The following is a 20,452-nucleotide window of genomic DNA, read 5'->3' as shown; positions in this document are numbered from 1 at the left end:
TGAAAAGGCAACACCAATTACCGATCCTTCAAGTTCAATCTTCATCCACCGAAATTCGCCATTTTAGTCGTACAGTGAAAGGAGATTTATGAATTTCGTCAGGCTGGAGGACGAAGAATATTTTGTGAAAAGTGTGTCATATTTAAGTTTTTTGTAGTGAAAACGTTTTTTGATAAACATCTTAGTATAATAGCGTGATTTTGTTTATTACTAACATTTGTATGTAGTGCTACTTCCCAGTTTTCTAGTAATAGTGCTCATTCGTGTGTCGCTTAGCTAATTCAATGGCTATGATATTGAAATCTTAACTCTTGGCGTCACTTGACGTGCTAACTGTGGGATACTAAGGAGGAAAGGAGGTGACCTGATAAGAAATGAGTAGGCCTCAAGGCGGACGTATCCAAGTCCCAGATGACCTACGAGAAATCTTGTTGGAATTCACTATAAGTTACCTGTTGGAACAGCCAGGGGATGTTATCAACTACGCAGTCGAATTCTTCACTAGGTTACAAAACAATCGGACCACAACCATAGTCCGTGGCCCTTCAGCGGGCACACCCGATGAGTCTATAATATCAGATGAAGAAGGTAATATTTTCGAATTTCATTATTACAACAGCGCAAAAACACGATTTTCTTGTGAAAACTAATAAAAAGACTGTAAAACACTACATATACTTGACAAATAAGTATTATATACTATCTACATTCATTTCAGATATTTATAAAAAGCTATTATCTAATAGATTCCAAACTTTTTTGGAATATTTGCTTACTTTAACAGTCAGCTAATATTTATAGTAGTATAAATAGTAAAAATAAATTAGCAGAATCCACATCACTTAAAAATATCTTTCATCACTACTCAGTTGACAGTTAACTTACATTTTGAATCGAAAAGCAATTTTAGGCATATTGCCATATCCTTGAATCTGTTATTAACTAATATTATAATAGCAATTTATTAAAGTAGGTATGCATTATTCAGTTTTGGGATACATACAATCATGACATTATTTAAATATTACTTTAATTAATAAATTATGGCCCATACAATATTCATGATGTGACATTGTGTGAATTAAATTCTTTTTCTTATTTTTTTCGTTTATATTTAGTTGAATTTAGAAAATAATAATAAAAAATTGCTTAAACATGAAAAAGGAATCGAATTCCTATTAAATCTTTAAAATATAGATTTAGGTACATACATTTCATCTTACTGTTACAGTGATAGTTGGTATACCACAGGTCTTTTAAAAAAAAATTGTTGTCATTGGCCGATATGGTGTCATAAGAAATTGTTTTATTAGGTACATAATGATATCCTTCAGAAGTTGGCAGTTACTTACATAATATACAGTAACATCCAATGGATGTAGACATGTTTTGCTAAAGGTTTTTTCTACTAATCTATCCAATCATAATATCTCACAGCTATATCCAACAAGTTCTGGTCTGGCCAGGGTTCAAATCTAGAATGCTAAATTGATTATCATTAAAAACCTTCTCAGCATTATTAAAGCTTACTAAGTCCTATTATTTGCTGACGGTTTTAAGGTTTTTAAGGAAATTAGGACATACAATGACTCTCTATGTCTGCAACTGGATTTGGGTGAATTACTTTATTGGAGTGAATTAAATAAACTCAAGTTGAGTAAAGAGATGGCTTATAGATCAGGAACTAAACTTAATAGGCGCGTAGGAAAAGTCAGCGATTTGAGTGTTTTGAATGTTCCATATATGTCTTTTTTAAACCATATTCAGACTATTAACCTAATATTTATAATATACAGATGCAGCACTTAGACGGTTAGGGTTTGCCTACAGAATTCAGTTGATAACAAGATTATGCATCTCCAAAGATAAGCACCACAATTCTTTTATTAACATCTCAAGCAATACAGGGTGGCTTAGATGATATTTTTGATTGGACCAAGCAGTGGCTGCTGTCATTAAATGTTATTAAATGCACAATAGCAGTTAATACATGCTTAGGTCAACAGCAGTTAATGCCAGTATTCACGTAAAAAGACTTGGGTGTTATACTATCAGTTATGTTTTGAAATGGGAATGTCACATCATGAATATTGTAAAAAAGGGTAATTCCATGCTCTATTTAGTGAGAAAATCATTCAAATGCCTTTCCTGGAACACTCTTAAAGATATATAAATGTTACATTAGACCATTATTAGAGTATGCCTACAGCATTTGGGATCCTTATTTCATAAAGGATATTAGTATGCTTGTAAGGGATCAAAGAAAAGCCACGAAAATGATCAGGTCACTCAGAAAGAAATCTTATAATGAGCGTCTGAAAGCACGTGACCTTACTGATTTAGGAAGTAGGAGATAAAGAGGAAATCTTATTGAACCTATAAAACCCTCACTGGCCACTATAATGTTCCAGGAATTGAGAAGCTCTTTATTTCAAGTGAAAATACACATTTGAGGGGTAGTTCTTTAAAAGTTAAGCACACTCAACATAACACAAATTCCCTAAAGATCTTTCTCCCAAACCGAGTAGTGGCCGACTGGAATAGGCTTCCGGAAAGTGTAATCAGCGCACCATCGCCATCACCATTTAAACTCCTTTAAAAATAGATTGGATTCTCCAAATCTCAAAATACGCGCGCATCAGCTTAATAAGCTGCAAGTGTGTTTAATAATAATAATAACATGGTCATCACATAAGCAACTATAAAAAAAGGAATGTGATGATATTGTGGTCCATAATTTATTGTTAATCTTTACAAGCAGTAAAATTCACATAAAAGTAGGAAGATAACAGCTGTTAAAATTATTCACAAAGTTGTTACTATAATTGTTAGGCATAGTGAACTCTTTCAATGTTTGGCATTCTGCCATAGTCATTTCATTGAAAGGTAAAATTATTCTACTATTTATAAATTCCTTAATTGTAATTATAGCTAAAAATCTTTTTGCTATAATTTCATCTTCTAATTAGGAAAAGAATTTAATGAATGTAGAATAAAAGCAAAACTTTCAGTTTTCTTTGTTCCATCTGTGAAATGATTTATGGAGCATAAATTTTTTATGTTTACAGTTCACTGATCTAATTTGTGTGTTTGTTTCTAACCCTTTGAAGTTTTGTAATTTAGAAGGCCTGGCTTATTTCTTGAGTTAGGGTCATGATATGTTTTTATATTAATGTGTTTGCTCTTAATTCTTTTATTTTTAAATTGTTTTTTATTGGTTAATTTAATTGCGATTTTGGTTGAAAATTTTGTTTGCAAGATACCTCTACCATTCTGTTTTAATTATTAAAACATTTGACAGTACTAACAAGCCTTAAGTCAAGATGTTGCTAAGTCTAGAGTTTAAAGAATCATAGAACCATTCAAACACATATTTTAAATATATTTAGTTAGAAATATTGTAATATGGCTGGCTATCTTTTAATTACCTAAAGACCTACTAGACCTGTCTAAGTTGCAAAAAATTTAAGATTTCGATATGTATTTTCTTATTTACGACACACATGCCATACGTAGGATTAAATAAACTAGTACTATTAGTTTGTTCTTGTTTTAAACGACTATTAAAACTGGTTACATACTAGATCACTTACATAACGGTCATAAAAAGGCTGGTACTATTTTAAAACTAGCATTAATTGGAATTTCCAGTATTATTTTTAAATTCAATCAGATCACTATCAAATGTTTCGGTAAATTTTAAATTGTATTGTTGATTGTGATTAATCAGCGATAGCATATACTTGGCATACTATTACATCACGTTTCAGTACATCCGCTATGTTGGTTTATACATATATACATACAAGGGTCAAGGTTAGTTTTCAGATTTTGAATGGTATATTAGAAAATTTACATTGTAATCTTCTAATATACCATTGACTAACTAACTCCAATGACAAAATTTTGAATCTAGAATAATTACCCGGCTAGTTTATTGCCAGCTCTAAAAATAATGGCGCTATACTGTGCGGCTATTCTCGAGTATTTATTTTGGTTATAATGCAGTTCGACCGTACGTTATATTATACGTCGATTTGTGTGCTTCAATTGAATACTACGACTCATAACTAACACTATAAACACACTACTTTTTTTTAAAATTTCGGCTTTAATGTAACTTTATCGATGAACTTACCCTTGGCCTAGTTCTGGTAAATTATTATTCAATAACTGAATTTGTTAATATTGTCAATAGAGCCGCCAGTGGCGCGCTTCAACAACCGACGCAAGTCCGTTTTTGCTGAAACATATGATCCCGAAGAAGATGACTCTGATGAGGGTGCTCCGGCAGTGTTCCCCAAGTCTGATGCTCAACGGGCACGTCTCGCTGAAGCCGTGCGCGGAATTCTTCTATTCCGCTCTCTCGATGCTCAACAGATGCAGCAGGTAAGACATATATAAAATAATGAGAAGTATTGCTCCTTAGAACATCTTCTTTTTAATAGGGCAGAACCCTGATGATATATGATGACATGCGTTACGTCTAGAAATATATAGGAAGGCCCGAGCCTATACACATCAGCATTCAATTTAACTATGCCACACGTACCCGGCAAAACACTAATCATATAACATCGACCTAACCAACCTTTCGGAGCGGGTCTTTATAACAGCTTGCCTCGTGAGATACGGCAAATAGTAGCGATGGATCCGTTTGAAATACGTCTGCGAAGTTACTTTTAACGTTTTATTTATTACTCATGTAAGTGACACGAAGGTATTAATGAAAATATACTTCTTTTAACCTAGGCCCGGGGATGGGGCGTTAATCAATCAATTATCTTAAGGGAGCGTTTAAGTATTACGTCACGCAATTTTTGTATATTTTTGACACCCAATGTAACGCGCCGTAACGTTTTTCAGTACCCAAGAATAGTAAAACATTTCGTGACCACCTAGGTAGTGACTCTTTATACCTAAAAGTTACTATTACGCGATGTTAAGTACTGGAAAGTCGAAAATAATATTAACGCTTAATTCAATCCCCGCCCCGTATCGTAACGTTTTACAAAAGGATCCCCTCCCCCAAAATTCATTACGTAATATTTGAACGCTCCCTAATAGCAAATGTAGTTTTGATGAAATTTGTGGTCAAGAAAAATAGCACCAGTGTTTAGTGTGAACAATGCTGTGAAATTTGCACAGCGGCCTTTATTTAAGATAGAAATCATCAATTTATTATGTAAACAAAAAACGTCAATCTCAACTCACACTTAATTTCAAATTAACTTTGCCCCCTTGGTAACTTTTGAACTTCAACGTAATCAACAAATATGGTTATTAAAAGGTCCCACCTCTAAAGGTCAAATGATAGGTTAAGACTGGGGTTTCGTCAAATTAACTTGGGTTTTAATGAGCTTATTTAAATTATATTTACGTTTTATGACAGGTCAGATTATGTTCTGGCTTTGCGTATTTTTAACCGACATTAAAGAATCGCAGGGGTGATTATCGATTCGTTGTATATCTTACGTTCAGGTAATGAACAAATAACAAAAGCGTAGAATCCTAATATTTAAATAGTTCATAACAGTAATTATTCTTTGGCAGTCATATTTTTATAGCTAAAATTAAATATCACCGGATGTAATCAGATCAAATATTAAAAGGAAATGTGCTTATCATCTCGCTGCGCCCTCCCGTTACGTTCCCGCCTACGCAAAACAAGCATGAAATTATACAAGAGTAAACGCAATTTGTTAATTTCATATATATCATTCTAATTTTTTGTCTTTAAATAAATAAGTTGTATCTGTCTTCCGATTCGCTTTACAGAATGAACTGTCTGATATTGAACTGCCGTTCTTACACTCTTCCTCGCGTAAAGATTTGTTGAATGTCTATTAGTCCTTTTAGTTAGTACACCTAGAGTCAGCTGGTTTAAAATAAAAGTTATTAAATTGTGGTTGATCGGAGGGAAGAAAGGAATACAATATAAGTTTATGTTGTTCAATGTCAGTTATCTGACTAAAGTTTTATCTTTTCTTTAGGTGCTAGACGCAATGTTTGAAAAGCGCTCCGAGCCCGGCGAGTACGTGATCCGACAAGGGGACGATGGCGATAACTTTTACGTCATCGAAAACGGGGTCTTTGACGTACTCGTCACGGGCGATGATGGAGTTGAAAAGGTATGTGTATTGACCTATTATTACTATGTTAGGTTCGCTTTTTCATTTATCATATATTATTATTACTCTTTTTAAAATTACATCTTTATTCGTAACAAATATCTATTAACAAAATCGAATCAAAATCTGTTCAATGGTTCAGGAGTGTGTGATTTTAAAATCTTAGATTTTTATTTCTTTATTTGATTAACATTTTAGTTTCATTCTCATTCAATTAAAACTAAAAATTGAAAACAGTATTTTTTTGGAGTACAAAAACTTACCTACTGGCCTATCGAAAATGAGACCCATTTGTAAGGCATAATATTTTCCCCATTGAAATATCTTATATATCCAGGTGGTACACACATACGAAGGCTCGGGCTCATTCGGGGAGTTGGCCCTCATGTACAACATGCCTCGGGCCGCGTCAGTGCGGGCGCAGAGTCCTGGAGCCCTGTGGGCCATGGACAGGCACACCTTCCGTCGCATCCTGCTCAAGAGCGCCTTCAAGAAGCGCAAGCTGTACGAGGAACTGCTCGACAAAGTGCCCATACTTAAGGCTTTACAGGTAAGTCCCTTAAACTACCATTTGTATTCTTTCCAGTCTGTTGTTTATGAATGCCTACGAAATTCCGCCGATTTCATAATTTTATTGTGAACGGTTCTGAATATATATTTAATTTTCGTCTATTTTGAGATTGAACAGTTTAAATAAAACAACAACAGCAAAAAATTCGTATGAAATCATTTATTGGTAGGGTAATATTTTATTACTCTCATAGACTAGAATGTAGGCTTGAAAGCCTAGCGTTATTAAAAGCCTACATAACTATGTACTAAGAGGACGTGGCAACTGTGTATGTGTGCGAACACAAGCGATTGAGTTACGGCCGCCTGAAGGAAATATCCATAGTCAATTTATAATACAACCTTTAAAGTATGTAATCTTTAGTTGAAAAAGTATCGTTTTGCATACATTATTATAATGAAATCATCGCCCGGCCAAGTAACAGTACAATGTATATGTATTGAAATGTAGAATTATTTTTATTTCATTGTAATTCTTTAACAGGTGTAAATGTGGAGTTTATTATTAATACATAACTCGACGAGACCACGATTGGTGAAAAGCTCTCGTCAAGTAATATTATTGTAGTACATTTTCCTTTATATATAAATAAATAATAATAATCAGTGGCGCTAAAACGTTTGAGCCTCAAATTTTTGGATCTGTTTCATGATGATTTGTCAATGTAGTAGGCTAGTAGGTGATCAGTCTCCTGTGCCTAGTAATTAATTTTATATGTTAACCAAAGCAAACCAAAGCGATATATATAAATATATATATATCGCTTTTCCATTTTAAAACATCATATTTATGTACGATAGCGAGAAAAAGTGTTTGTGGGTTAGGCAATAGCACCTACGCGTTACACCTGTTCATACTTTGTTTTGAAAGTAGCCTTTGTAGTTTTATTTAATCTCACGCTGAAGGTTTTACGCTGAAACAGAATTTCATTACTTCATTATGAAAATTATATTACATTTGCTCGTAGGTTTTTACAAGATATTTAACGTTTGGGAAATGGAAACCTGTTAGCTCATTTTAAATGTGTTGCAATTTAAGAATGGTCAAGCCCCGCCCAGTCGAAATGTAATTTCTATATGAGATGGGGTAGAAAAAATATCGAACCAAAAATTTACGATATACTTCAAACGATTTACCGAATAGATAACGAAACTATAAATAAAAATGAGTTTATGTGTTCATATGCATTACAATGTGTAAGATTTGGGAACCGTTTTAAGTAAAAAATACCTGTGTCAGGGTTCCCAGCTCTCCCATAACAAAAAAATGACGTAAAATACAGAAGTGAAACTAGTTTAAATAGCAGTGTTGGAATAGTGGCTTCAGCGTGCGATCTTCATCCCGGCTGTGCACTAATGGACTTTCTTTCTATGTGCGCATTTAACATTCGCTCGAACAGTGAAGGAAAACATCGCGAGGAAACCGGCTTGCCTTAGACACAAAAAGTCGATGGGGTGTGTCAGGCACAGGAGGCTGATCAACTACTTGGCTATTAGATTGACAATTGATCATTACATAGATACAGAAATATGAGGCTCAGACCTAAAAAGGTAGCGCCACTGATTTATTTTTTATGTACTGAGTACAAGTGTGACTTAGAAAATATATTTTATTAAAGTAGCTGTTAGTTAATTACTCACTCCGTTTAATTTAATATATTTAGTTGAGTAATGTAAGACAATTATGGTATCATATTTTATTTAGTGGTACAATAAAAAGCATTTAATAAATTAATGAAAGAATAACAAGAATTCTAAATCCCCTTGGTAATCTTCCAATCTCGAACGTTTACGCCTCTGCCTCTATAAGAATACGAACAGCTGTATTGAGGTATTATGTATTCTGGGTCACTGCGAAGCCGGCTTCACTCCAAATAGAATTTGCTTGTTCCATATCCTTCACGTTGAATATGGTCCTACAGTTATTATTTGCACGTGTTTATTAACTGCTCAAAAATGAATTTCCACAAGTTTAAATGCGAATGCAAAATTCTAAGTAGGTTCAGGTTTAAAATCTGGTTTTCTGGGAAGACAACATTCTGGCAAAGGTTCATTAAATAAAATAAATAATAAAAATAGCTCTTATTCGAGTACTGCATTATCAGGATTACAAGTCCATGTCATTATGTTTAACATTAGGACACGGCCTCCGACGGAGGGAAGGCCTACTCCAAATTCTTCCACGTGTCTCTGATCCTCGCCACCATTTTCCAATCCTTCATCATCCGTCTGTTGATTACTACGTAATAAGAAAAAACAAAAACACATTTTAAATGACAAGAATATGTTTAGACAAGGATATTTATTGTAGCGATAAGCTCAAGTTGAAATATATTTTGTAAAGAATACAGTTTTAAAAGAAATAGATAGTATTGTTCCATTATACCAACCTTTGTATTTAAATTTCGGTAAAGAACATTCATACAAATGTGTGTGTGACTTCTATCATTAGTGAATATTCACTTAATGCTAGAAACATTAAAAATTAACATAACTTCAATGGTGACAATGAAAGGCTTTGTTGAAAGCATGCATGACATCACGGCTCAAAAACTGTGAAATGTAAACTAGTGTTTATGAACCACAAGGGATGACATTTCATTACTTAATAAATTAGCGGATGTGACGTCATTAAAACTAAAACTAAAGTTCTGTCTGGGCTTTAGTTTTCTGTATCTGTTTCAAAATCATTTGTCAATCGCAAATAGGCAAGTATCAGCCTTCTGTCTGACACACGCCGTCGACTTTTTGGATCTAAGGCAAGCCGGTTTTCTCACGATGTTTTCCTACACCGTTCGAGCTAAGTTAAATGCACACATAGAAAGATAGTCCATTGGTGCACAGCCGGGGATATAACCTACAATATCAGGGATTCCTTTACCGAGAGTCGCTGAAGCCTAGTGGCCAACGCTTATAAAAAATAGTACATAAATATCAAGGGCGTATCAAGTAACTTAAAAGTCCATGCTTAACCGGTAGGTTAAACGATAAAACGTAGACGAAGTCGCGTTTTACAACTACTAAACAAAATAATTGATATTGTTAGGTCATATGATCTCAATTGTAGCAACATTCTGATTGCAAACGCTGCAATGCCGGCCTGATTAATTAAATTTCCCCGTTGTGTTCCCACTATACGTGTGTTACCTTGAAGGCACACATCGGCTCAAATGTAATCTAACACGGGTTAAAGCACACTTAGGCATTTCGTCATTCGATTCTACTGTATAATAGGGCCGTCACCATTTCTAGCTAGGCTTATTTACCACTACTGACCTGAATTTATTATTAATATTGTATAATTTACTGTAGGCATGTTTTATATGCGATTATTTATTTACTTCATATTCAATTTAATATGTTATCAAAGCTCTCTATTTCTGTTTTACATACAATTCTTAATAATTGTGGACATTATTATTATCTCAACCACCCAGTACATACACTAAATACTTTTTCACTCTTCGACAGAGAATTTTGAAGCTAAAATAATTTTACCTCAATAAGTGTAAACAATTTCAACATAAATCTGTGTCTATTGAGTGACGTCGTTCCCGATTGACGTAATCATAGGCTTATGACGCTCGTATCTCAGATTTTAATTCCTATAACCTTCGTTTGTCGTTTCTAAAATGATAATTCACGAATATTTTCTTTAACACAATGGACACTCAACATGCCCAATATTGGATATTTATTGATTTTATTATAACATTGACACAAATACACACTCCGAGTGCGACGGTACATCACATACAAATCAATACATACACATAGAATAAACCAATCGAACAGTTGATGATGAACTGACATGAAGCATACCTTTTATCAGTTCACTCGACGGACAATTAAAAACGTCCGTTAATATATGCATTTTAATAATTATTTTCACACATTGTGTCATGTGTACTCTTTTCGAGAGGAAAGTTTGTAAGTACATCCTAAGGCAGACACTTTAATAATTAATCAATATAGGTAATGCATTATTAGCAAAGTTGTTACACGCCAACGAAACGAGTGAATAGAAAAATAGTGGCTTAGAAAAATTAATAAGTAAAAATTAATAGTTTCAGCGATTGTTAAATGCGCACATAGAAAGAAAGTCCGTTTGTGCACAGCCGGGGATCGAAGCTACGACCTCAAGGCTGAGAGTCGCACACTGAAGCCGCACTGCTCGTTTTAATAAATTAAATTATGAAATAGTACTAACCTATGACTCGCAAAAACATAATTGTTTTAGGTCATGAATATATTTAATTTTTGTCCGTTGAGTTAAAATTCAGTCCGCATAAGGCAAAGTTATTATTTATGGACGCAGTGTTCGCTGTTCATTGAGATTTGAAGGTGAAACTCGCTGAGGCGAACCGTGTGTTAATGTATCAATCAAATATTGCTTCCAATATTCTACATAGTATAGCAATAATAGACTTTTGTTTAATTTTCTATTGTTTAATCGGTTGTATTAATCTACTACTAAGCTAGTAGTCGTTTTTAATCAGTATTTTTATAGAAAGGAAGAAGGGTTTTAAATAAAATTCTACAGTAAAAAACCATGTTCTATTTTTACCTGTTTAGTGGACCTACTAAAACATTCAGTGGCGGAGAGTTTATTGCCACTTCTTCTCTTCCGTTCTACGCCCTTGATTTGAGAACTGGCAGTAAATGTAAAATTAGAAGAATTTAATGTATATTTTTGACGTTCATAAGTGTAAATTGTGTTACCTATATGAATAAATGATTTTTGACTTTTGATTCAAACAAAAAATGGTTCAAACTAGTTATTAGTGATCAAGAAAAATAAACATCTTTTTCGGCTTTTAAATTTTTGAAGTGCAAGCCCGAAAAGCTATTTCATAACTTATTGCCCTGTTTCATTTTATTTAAAACTACAAACGCAAGCCACAAGTTGTATATATTCATTACTTTTCCCTTATTTATCGATTTACTAACCCCACACAAGGCTCACACACGTGAACGGCTTCATCATCCGAAAATTATGATGCTTCGATGAGTTTCATGTTTGTCGCGTTGTGCCGCCACTTTAGCCCTTAAGAATGTTCTTGATAGTGTGCAATATTTCCATTTTGTTATTATCTGTGTCCTTTCAAATCATAAATATCGCCATTTCGTTCAACATTGACGAACCCTTGGCAAACAACTCAGTTATCTTATCTTAATTTTTTAAATATATGTATTTGTAATAATAGTTGGTTCTATGGTTTCTAGGTTACTGTTGAAATTATTCAGAAATTCATACGCATATTAGCACTACCAAGACATGTCCAAGTGATTTGTAGTCGTACCTATGCCTTAAACTATATTAATGAGTCACGAACGCGTTGGATGACGCAGTTGGAGCTACAGTTTCAGGCTTGTGTTAAATACAATGCCAATATTTGAAGAATACGTTTAAGAGGTAAAGTGGCAAAATTACGAATGGTTCTAGCGACATCTGTATGTCCTACAAGTTTCGTAGTATTTCTACACTATCTTAGGGATGATATAGTGTATATTTTTGAAAATTCACGATGTTTTAAACAAGTATAGTTTACCTATGGGCCACTTTTCTTCTGATTTATGCAATAAATATAAACACGACTTTCACAAATATCTTATCCTAGAAATGCTTATCTCTTCTCATCCGAAATAAAGCGATCCTGAAGGCTTCAATGAGAAGAATGAATGGCTTGAAGTCTGTAGAAAGGTGGAACAGTGTACACTTTGAGATCGATTAGAAAGGAATGTGAATGAGGAATAATAGTGTGGTGAAGTTGGTACGATGCCAACAAGTTTTTACGCGTAATGCATTCGATTATCATTATTGTTTTATCTTTCTTACACTTCAAAAGATCCTTTACATAATTTTAATTAGGGGATAATTGCAACTTTGTTTACGAAACATATCAAATTATGTAAAATAATAAATGTTCATCGATAAATTGTTTACTAGTTGAAGATTAACTAATGGAAATCCTATGTAGGTACTATTATTATCAGACACTATAGTACGGCTTTTCAGAATTCGTTAAAACACATTGTATTTCTTTTCGTAGTGGGTTAAGAACAAAGTTTTGCTTGTACCTAAAGTAAGGTAGGTAGGTGCAGGTATCTGCAACAAAATTAATCAAAGTTCGTACCGCGACAAGTGACGCTCAACTTAGCGATTGATTCGCCTCCAGCTACTTAGCAACAAGCACCACAAATCCGAACAATACTCAACATTTCTTGTCCTATATATTCTAAGTGAAGACATAAGTTGTTAGGCACAAATTTAAATTACAAATGTGGACAAGGTCGCGAACGCAGTTCTTAAAAATGGGATCTTTTAATATGGAGCGCATACGAAATTATGTCGTTACTGACCGCAAGTTTTTAAGTAATACAATGAATATATTGTTACGAAGACGGGTCGACTGCAATGTTTCTCGATTTTTCCACTACTTAGACAACTATTCAGCAGGTTGAAATGTGATTTCTGACCGTTTCAGGAGAGTCAATCCGTCAATCACATATTAGAAAATTGTAATTTACAGAATGTTACCCTAGTTTTCGGGAGGCTGAAACATTTTTTCATGCAATTTCAGTATAAGTGTAGTCGAGTGGTACACTTTTCAGGAAACCTGTTTTCAGGCGTTTTCAGGCCTGGTTATACCCCTTTGATGAAGGAATATTCTACACTGAATTTTTCAAAAATGTTATCGATAAGCGCATTATTGAGTATCAGAGATTTCCTGATAACTTGAGTAAACTCTTGAAACTTGTTCCTTAGGGATTATTGGTAGCGATAGAAGGAAACTGCAGATAAGCTCATTGCTATCTGCGACGGAGATTATTCGATTATTATCCAAGCCAAGTTGCACTAGTTACGGTCACGACGATCCGATACCTGCAACATTCTTTGTTTATTACGAAGAAACTTGTATGCACTTTGCATATATGTAGTTCTTTTTAAATCGGTCGGTACGTAAAACTAATTAATTCTAAAATTATTTGATTAAATACGTGTTAAATTATTAAACAAATAAACAAAGCGAACAACTATTAAACGATGGACGACGACTGTCCGTCCAAGAGTGCGTTTTGTTGCCGAAGCAGATTTTAAATCGCGAAATGCCTGTTGAGTCGTTCTATCCGGGCGTGGTCTCCCGGTGAAGGAGATTTTGTGCTGCTACGTATAATTATAAAAAATGTGTATTTGTCAAACAGACACAATAATACTGTTTGTTTGCCGATTTTCGATACTCGATATTTATAGTAACACGTCTTCAAATTTCGGATTCCTTTGTAGATAAAATATACGATATATCTTGATAAACCTATGACGATACGATAAAATGCCGATACAAGTGACGTAAGAGATATAGTAATAATAGTCGAGAATTGTTAACTTATCTTTATGTTGGTAACCAATTTCAACTTGTACTTGAAACTTAATTGTAATGAAGTGTTATTGTCTTATTTAATAGTCTTGTTTTTACTTTTGAAATTGTCATGTTAGCTATAATTTCGTATATTATAAGATAGTTATATTATATTATATTACAGAATTCCAACGAACGGGTGGGAATGATATCGGCAGAATTTAGGTATATATAATTAATCAGATAACTCTGCGCAAGACCAAAACGTTTTTAATATGTGCCCCTAGTGGTGCAATGTGTTTTGCATAGGTAGTAGTATTCTTTACGCAGCGCCGTACTCTGTGAATTCCAGTAACGATAACGATTCTTACTCAGTATTGGAGCCGATTCAGTTCATCAGAATTTGTACCCTATGTCGAAGTAGATCTTTCTTCAATACCACACTGCTACTAGATTGAATCTGAAATCAAGTTGGTAGATACAGAACCGTATATTTTTTAAATAGTGTTTAAATAGTGGCTAACACATGACCGCCATTTTCTTGAATATTCATGCCAAATGATATCGGTATTTCTTAATTATTTACAGAATTTTAGCGACACACGATACCATGCCAAGTTTCTCTCTAGAAACTTAAATTATAATGAATAGTTTGGTTTAGAGGCGTTTTTGTCTTGGATCGAATGATGGATGGATTTGATTACGTCTGGGCTAAGCAATTATAGTTTTTTGTTTAAACAATATCAGAAATTGCTAAGTTTTGTGTAATTTAAAGTTATGATTGATATGGGCGAATATTTGTTTGGAAATACAGTAATCCCATGTATAAAGCGGTATATTCCTCCTATAACGTGGAGATTTCTCAAGTTATATTTCTGTAGTGTGAAGTTTATAATGATTTGTCAAGTCTATAATTAGTGTTGCGTATCTTTACACCTAATTCAATTGCTTTGTTATAAAATTAAATAACGATTTTACGAGAATACTCCTACAATGTGATTGCCTATAACGCGGTCCAGGTTTACCGCGTTATATGGGGTTGGGGTAACTATACATAAGCGTTTATTAGCAGAAAAATCACAACACATAAATTCTAAAATCATAACTAATACCTCAATTGCGTTTCGAATAACCGTATCCATTTATATAAAAAAGGTATATAAAGAAAACATTTACCCTTTTAATGCGATAACCGACTAATTAGGACATAGGGCGACTTCGTAAGCTCTTTCAGTTATTAACTTAATTAACTTTATGCCGATATTAAAACATTTACTATTTAAATTTGCAATACAACTATTATTTATTACTTGGTTAATGAAGTTTAATTAACACGTTATTATATTGACATATGCATGGCACAGTGATCAATGATCATGGCCTAACGAATATGTCTGCCCCGTAGAGCGATTATGGTACTTATAGAATTAATTATGAACTTGTGAGGTTTTTATTACGCATGGATACGTTTGCAAATAAGAAATAATGCTTTTTTTATTTAATAAGAATATCAGTGATTCTTGCTGTGTCGAATTACACAGTAAATATTACGTAATTGTAAATTATCAAGAAATTATCTTAAAAATGAATTCTTGATTACAGCCATATGAGCGAGCCAATCTCGCCGATGCCCTTCTTCCACGCACTTTAATCGATGGTGAGCTGATCATCCGCCAAGGAGACACGGCGGACGGCATGTACTTCGTCGAGGATGGCTCCATCAGCATCCGCATCGCTCGTGATGATGGAAACGAGCATGAGATTAAGCGTCTGGGTGAGTCACGAGATAAACTAATATAAAACTATTGACTTCGGTTTTTATATTGAAGTTTATTTCCAAAGAGATTTTTCGGGGCGTAATTTAACGCCTACTATCTTTTTTAAGTCTTGCGGGGGATGGTGAGCAAACCAAGTGTTCTCCAAGAACTCGGTTTCTTTGTATCTTAAGGGGATATATGCGACGGCGAAGGCCAAAGTTGTTTGCGATACCACGGGACAAAACCAGTCTGTTGCACAGATCCTCTTTAACAAAGTGGTTGCGCTTACAGAAAATTGTCTCCGATTATCGACATCTTTATATGTTCATAGAGTGGGTTCACAGTAGCGATATTGTGTTTATCGTATAGGTTTAGTACTGTATGTGTAGTGTATGTGTTTTTGTAAATTAATAAATAAATTGTTTCTTCATGTGCATTCGCAGGCAAAGGAGACTACTTTGGCGAGCTGGCTCTGGTCACTCACAAGCCGCGTGCTGCCTCCGCATACGCCATTGGACCCACCAAGGTTGCTTGTGAGTACCATCGTGCATCTCTTTTATATCTGAATAAAAAATAACTAAAAAACACGCTTTTAAAGCACATCAAACTAAAAAGTGAAAAATAATTCCTAATTTAGACTGAAAATGGTAATGAACAAAAAAATACTGGTATTATTGTGAAAAAGCGTGGGTTGCTCGATAGACGAAATATGGCACAGAGCGCCCCACGCTTTTTCACAATTTTTTAGTTTATTTTTTTTTCATTTTTTTTTCGGATTATTGCATTGTCATCGATCTTTGACAGGTGCGCGAAGTTTGAATTAAATCTGTCCGTTGAAAGTGGGTCAAAATCGAGTCCGAAGGAGTCGGTTACATACATACATACAGGTGAAGCTAATATAAAGCGTGTAAAAAATGTTTTGAATCGAAGCAACTTGCCGAGTTACTAATTTCTATTATAAGCTGGTGTATGATTGATGGCGTGACCAACGACAACAGTATTTAATGAAAATATAGTTTTAAGGTACAAAATGTTATTAAAGTCTTTTTATAAAATCATGACGTGGAAAAAAGTCATCCTTGCTAAGAATCGTTACGAAGAGGAAGTCGTAAAATGAACACTCAAAATTTATGTCAATGACGTAGCTGCAGAAGTACCTTTTCTGAATTTTTAATGTTACATCCGTCATTAATATACAAATTAATATCGTGCATGCAAAGTAGATTCATTGTCAATTGTCAATGAGCGACTTGAGCAGATTGGATACAAATATATCCGTCTACATTAACCTCCAAGAAAAACAACAAAACATTATTTATCTAATTCAAGCTTATAGTATGTTAATTAATAAGAACATAGATTTATTAAAAAGAAAATTACTTATATTCTTGGGTTGACAAAAATAAAATAAAAAATATTCGAGTACTGCATAATCAGGATTACATTAAGTCCATGTCATTATGTTTAACATTAGTCTTCGAGCTCCGACGGAGGGAAGGCCTCCTACAAATTATTCCACGTGTCTCTCATTTTCGCCACCATATTACAATACTTCCATATAAAAGAAATAGCGCCTTTTATCTCTCATGATTCTGGGGGGCGTTCTCTATTCCTACTTGGCCATTCCAAGTGAGCTAAAGTGGTTTGTTGTAGCAAAATACCCTTAACAACGAATAGCTTTTTATTCGGTCGTATTCAGTTCGAATATTATTTTTCAGTTCTGGACGTCGAAACCTTCGAGCGTCTCCTCGGGCCCTGCATGGAGATCATGAAGCGCAACATCGACGACTACGAGGAGCAGCTGGTCAAGCTCTTCGGAGACAAGAGCAACCTCACCGACGTGCGATGAACTGGATCGTCTCGTCCTCCCTCAACCGTAATCCGCTCCGACCCCTCCTCTCCCACGGGTTGCCGAAATAGGGCCCGCGTTCCTACTAAACTTATTAAACTTTAAATTCTGACGAGGCTAAATCTTCCCGGTAGGGCACTAGAAGTTATAAAAGAGCCCCTCACTCTGAGACTCGATACAAATATACACATAAAAATACTTTAAAAAATGGCGGTCCGTCTCTTCTATCTCGTAAATAAAATTAGCATTTGGACAATAGCGCTGAATCTTAAAAGGGGCGGATTTTTCTTCCGTTTTCTAGTTTTTCAGCCGTCGAAAAAAAACTTATATGATCTCTCGGATGTTCTTGTACTTGGAGAAGTTTGATTTGATGTTTAAGTAGAAATAAAATGTTGTGCCACGAGGGCTTAGGGTTACGCGAGGGAGGCGACGAGGGAGGGCTCGTCGAGTAGGGCTGCAGATGAACAAACATACGCTTATTTTAGATGAAGCCTTAATAGTGTAATCGGGAATCGGGAATTCCCAATTCCGAATGACGAGGTGCAGGAAGAAGAAACTTGGAGAACATTAGTTCCGTGGCCTGCGGCACTGCTCGACGGCTCTCGACTTTGATTTTGATGATTTAGACTTAATCGTGATTAGATTTGATCTTTGTCACTCGGCTCGACTTTTTAGTCGCTTCTCCCTTTAATTTTTGTGGAACGATTTAAAAGTCGCCCTTAGATTGATTTATTTATTTTTTATTTACGATTCGATAGTGTCGACGACCGCCTCGATCGGGCGGGGCCGGATCGAACGACTTATGTTAAAACAATAGTTTATTTATTAACAATTTGTTACGTTTGCCCATTTAAAGACGTGCGAGTGAGAGAGCGCGATTTCTTTGCAGGATTTTTATAATCGGGAAGTATTTTTGTTGACGAGAATATGTTTTATGTTGAATTTGAGTTACGTTGCGTTTATTTCGTAGAGAGTTCCTAAATCCTGTCGTTTTCGTAATTATTTTTAAAGATCCGAGGTGTTCGGCGATCGAGAGACTTTGAATTTTTGTGTTTTTATCTATTACCAAATGTGGGTAGTTGTAAATTATCAAAATACCACTACATGTGCCGTATTAGGTTTCCTCGAACGCCGAATTCGGTCTACCCTCGATCCAGTATTAATTCGTTTTTATCGAACCCTCGTGAGTCCAGCCAAAGTAGAGAAACGCGTGTATCGCGTTCGAATGAAGCGGGCGTCAGACGTAGCGGCGATGGCCGGAGCTGGATCTCGAGCCAGCTGCGTCCGGGCCGGTAGTTAGCTTTTAACACTTCTTATAGTTATTTAAATATTAGATTAGTGAAATGTCCGGAGTTAGTTAATCCCGAGGAGTGTGTACAAATGTTTTCAGTTGCCATAATCGTTTAACAAATTATTATTATTTACGTTCGTTATTCAGTTTTATTTACGTTTACGTAAAATTATTTTTACTGCTAATCTCGATTCGGAGAGCTTATTTCAGCAAAGCTTAAGCGTTTTAGGGGGTAGTTGTTTGCTTACATTCCTCGCTTTCTTCTGTCTGCATCCGAACACTGAGTAGGACTACATAGGACGCCTTCGAAATTTTCGTATTTTGATTCGCTCTCGGAGCAGACAATTTTGTTGCGTGTTTAATTCTTCCCAGGGCCGGTCTCGAAATGAATAAAAATAAAACTGCCTTCCCGTGGGGCGGTGAGTGAGTGTGTGTAAGAATATATCGATCGGGTGCCGCGCTCTATTAAAAGCGACGGTGAAACGCCGAGTTCAATGGGATTTCTATATTTGTTATATCTATTCTATATTTAGCTTAACTGTCGTTAATTTTAACCGTGTTTCCTCATGTGTACCTTGTTTTAAACGCGTAACGATAGTTACTTATAAATATATTTATCGAGCGTGAGAGGTGATCGCTTTACAGCGTTGACGATATATAAATCAGATTTTTATTTACTTAACTAAACGTAGCCCATATTTATCGACTCCGCGTACGTCCGGCGGTACTCTGAGTGCGCGTGTGACGTTCCGTTCTCTGTACATTGTTGTTTGTGTGCCGGTGAGGCGGTCGCGTCCACCTTTTCTGTGTGTCTGTCCCGATGTATCGGAATCGTAGTTAGAGCGTCGTGCAATAAAATAATCATTTATGTCGTGAATCATATAAATTTTTGTCATTGTGGAATTATTTATAATAGTTAGATAGCGTAAGGTGTAATATTTCTCTTTATATACTGATGTTATCGAATCCTATCGCGTTCCACTCTGTGTCTTCCCCGGCGCGGGTTCGAGACGGGTTCCGCATTCGAAGCGCGGAAGCACAAATATTATGTGATCGGGGACATCTCGTCTTCCCTCGGGACGCACAGTTCGACGTTCGCGCGCGGCCGTTCCTTCGGAGCGGAATGTCTGTCCGGTTGTCTTGTTAAGAAGTATCGATACGCTTAATCGTAGCGTAATTTTTTATAAATTACTAGTCATCGGTGTCTACGTAGGGTACGACCGATCAGCACATTTGTCCTCTCGTATACATTATACACGTTAGATTTAAGATGTCACACCTGTCCCGTGAGAAGCATATCAAAGGCGGCGAGTCCGTTCCCTATGTCTAAATTGCACTCGTTCGTCTGAAGCCAGCCGTGAACTTCATAGTATTGCTTTACCGCGTCATGAGCTTACCCTGTACATTTATAAATTATGTATCGTAAAATGTTAGAAAACTGAATTATATTTGTTTGTAGATCTAATGTTTGTTTTTTATTTCATAACCCTTTT

At 35.2% G+C, this 20,452-nt stretch overlaps 1 protein-coding gene across 2 annotated transcripts; it reads left to right on the top strand.

The window, feature by feature from the left end:
* Positions 1-16: 16 nt before the first annotated feature.
* Positions 17-20,424, top strand: LOC125063218 (cAMP-dependent protein kinase type II regulatory subunit). 2 transcript variants are annotated; one of them, XM_047669545.1, is made up of 7 exons: positions 17-131; positions 4,199-4,389; positions 5,994-6,131; positions 6,469-6,681; positions 15,665-15,836; positions 16,263-16,352; positions 17,538-20,424. In XM_047669545.1, the coding sequence occupies exons 1-7, from the start codon at positions 89-91 to the stop codon at positions 17,666-17,668; spliced, it is 978 nt and encodes a 325-aa protein (XP_047525501.1). In that variant the 5' UTR covers positions 17-88; the 3' UTR covers positions 17,669-20,424. The 2 variants fall into 2 exon arrangements, with proteins under 2 accessions (XP_047525501.1, XP_047525492.1); XM_047669536.1 differs by having other exon boundaries at positions 36-588.
* Positions 20,425-20,452: the final 28 nt, after the last annotated feature.

The sequence above is a fragment of the Pieris napi genome, chromosome 1 (assembly GCF_905475465.1).
Source record: "Pieris napi chromosome 1, ilPieNapi1.2, whole genome shotgun sequence".
Lineage (NCBI taxonomy): Eukaryota > Metazoa > Arthropoda > Insecta > Lepidoptera > Pieridae > Pieris > Pieris napi.
The sequence above is the reverse complement of the archived record's forward strand: the minus strand, read 5'-3'. Positions and strand labels throughout refer to the sequence as shown.

What these genes read in the sequence shown, in the direction of transcription:
- LOC125063218 (XM_047669536.1), top strand. Translation starts at nt 375, where the DNA reads ATGAGTAGGCCTCAAGGCGGACGTATCCAAGTCCCAGATGACCTACGA. An exon ending in TATAATATCAGATGAAGAAG is followed by an intron (nt 589 to 4,198) that starts GTAATATTTTCG and finishes TATTGTCAATAG; the next exon opens with AGCCGCCAGTGGCGCGCTTC. An exon ending in CCATACTTAAGGCTTTACAG is followed by an intron (nt 6,682 to 15,664) that starts GTAAGTCCCTTA and finishes TCTTGATTACAG; the next exon opens with CCATATGAGCGAGCCAATCT.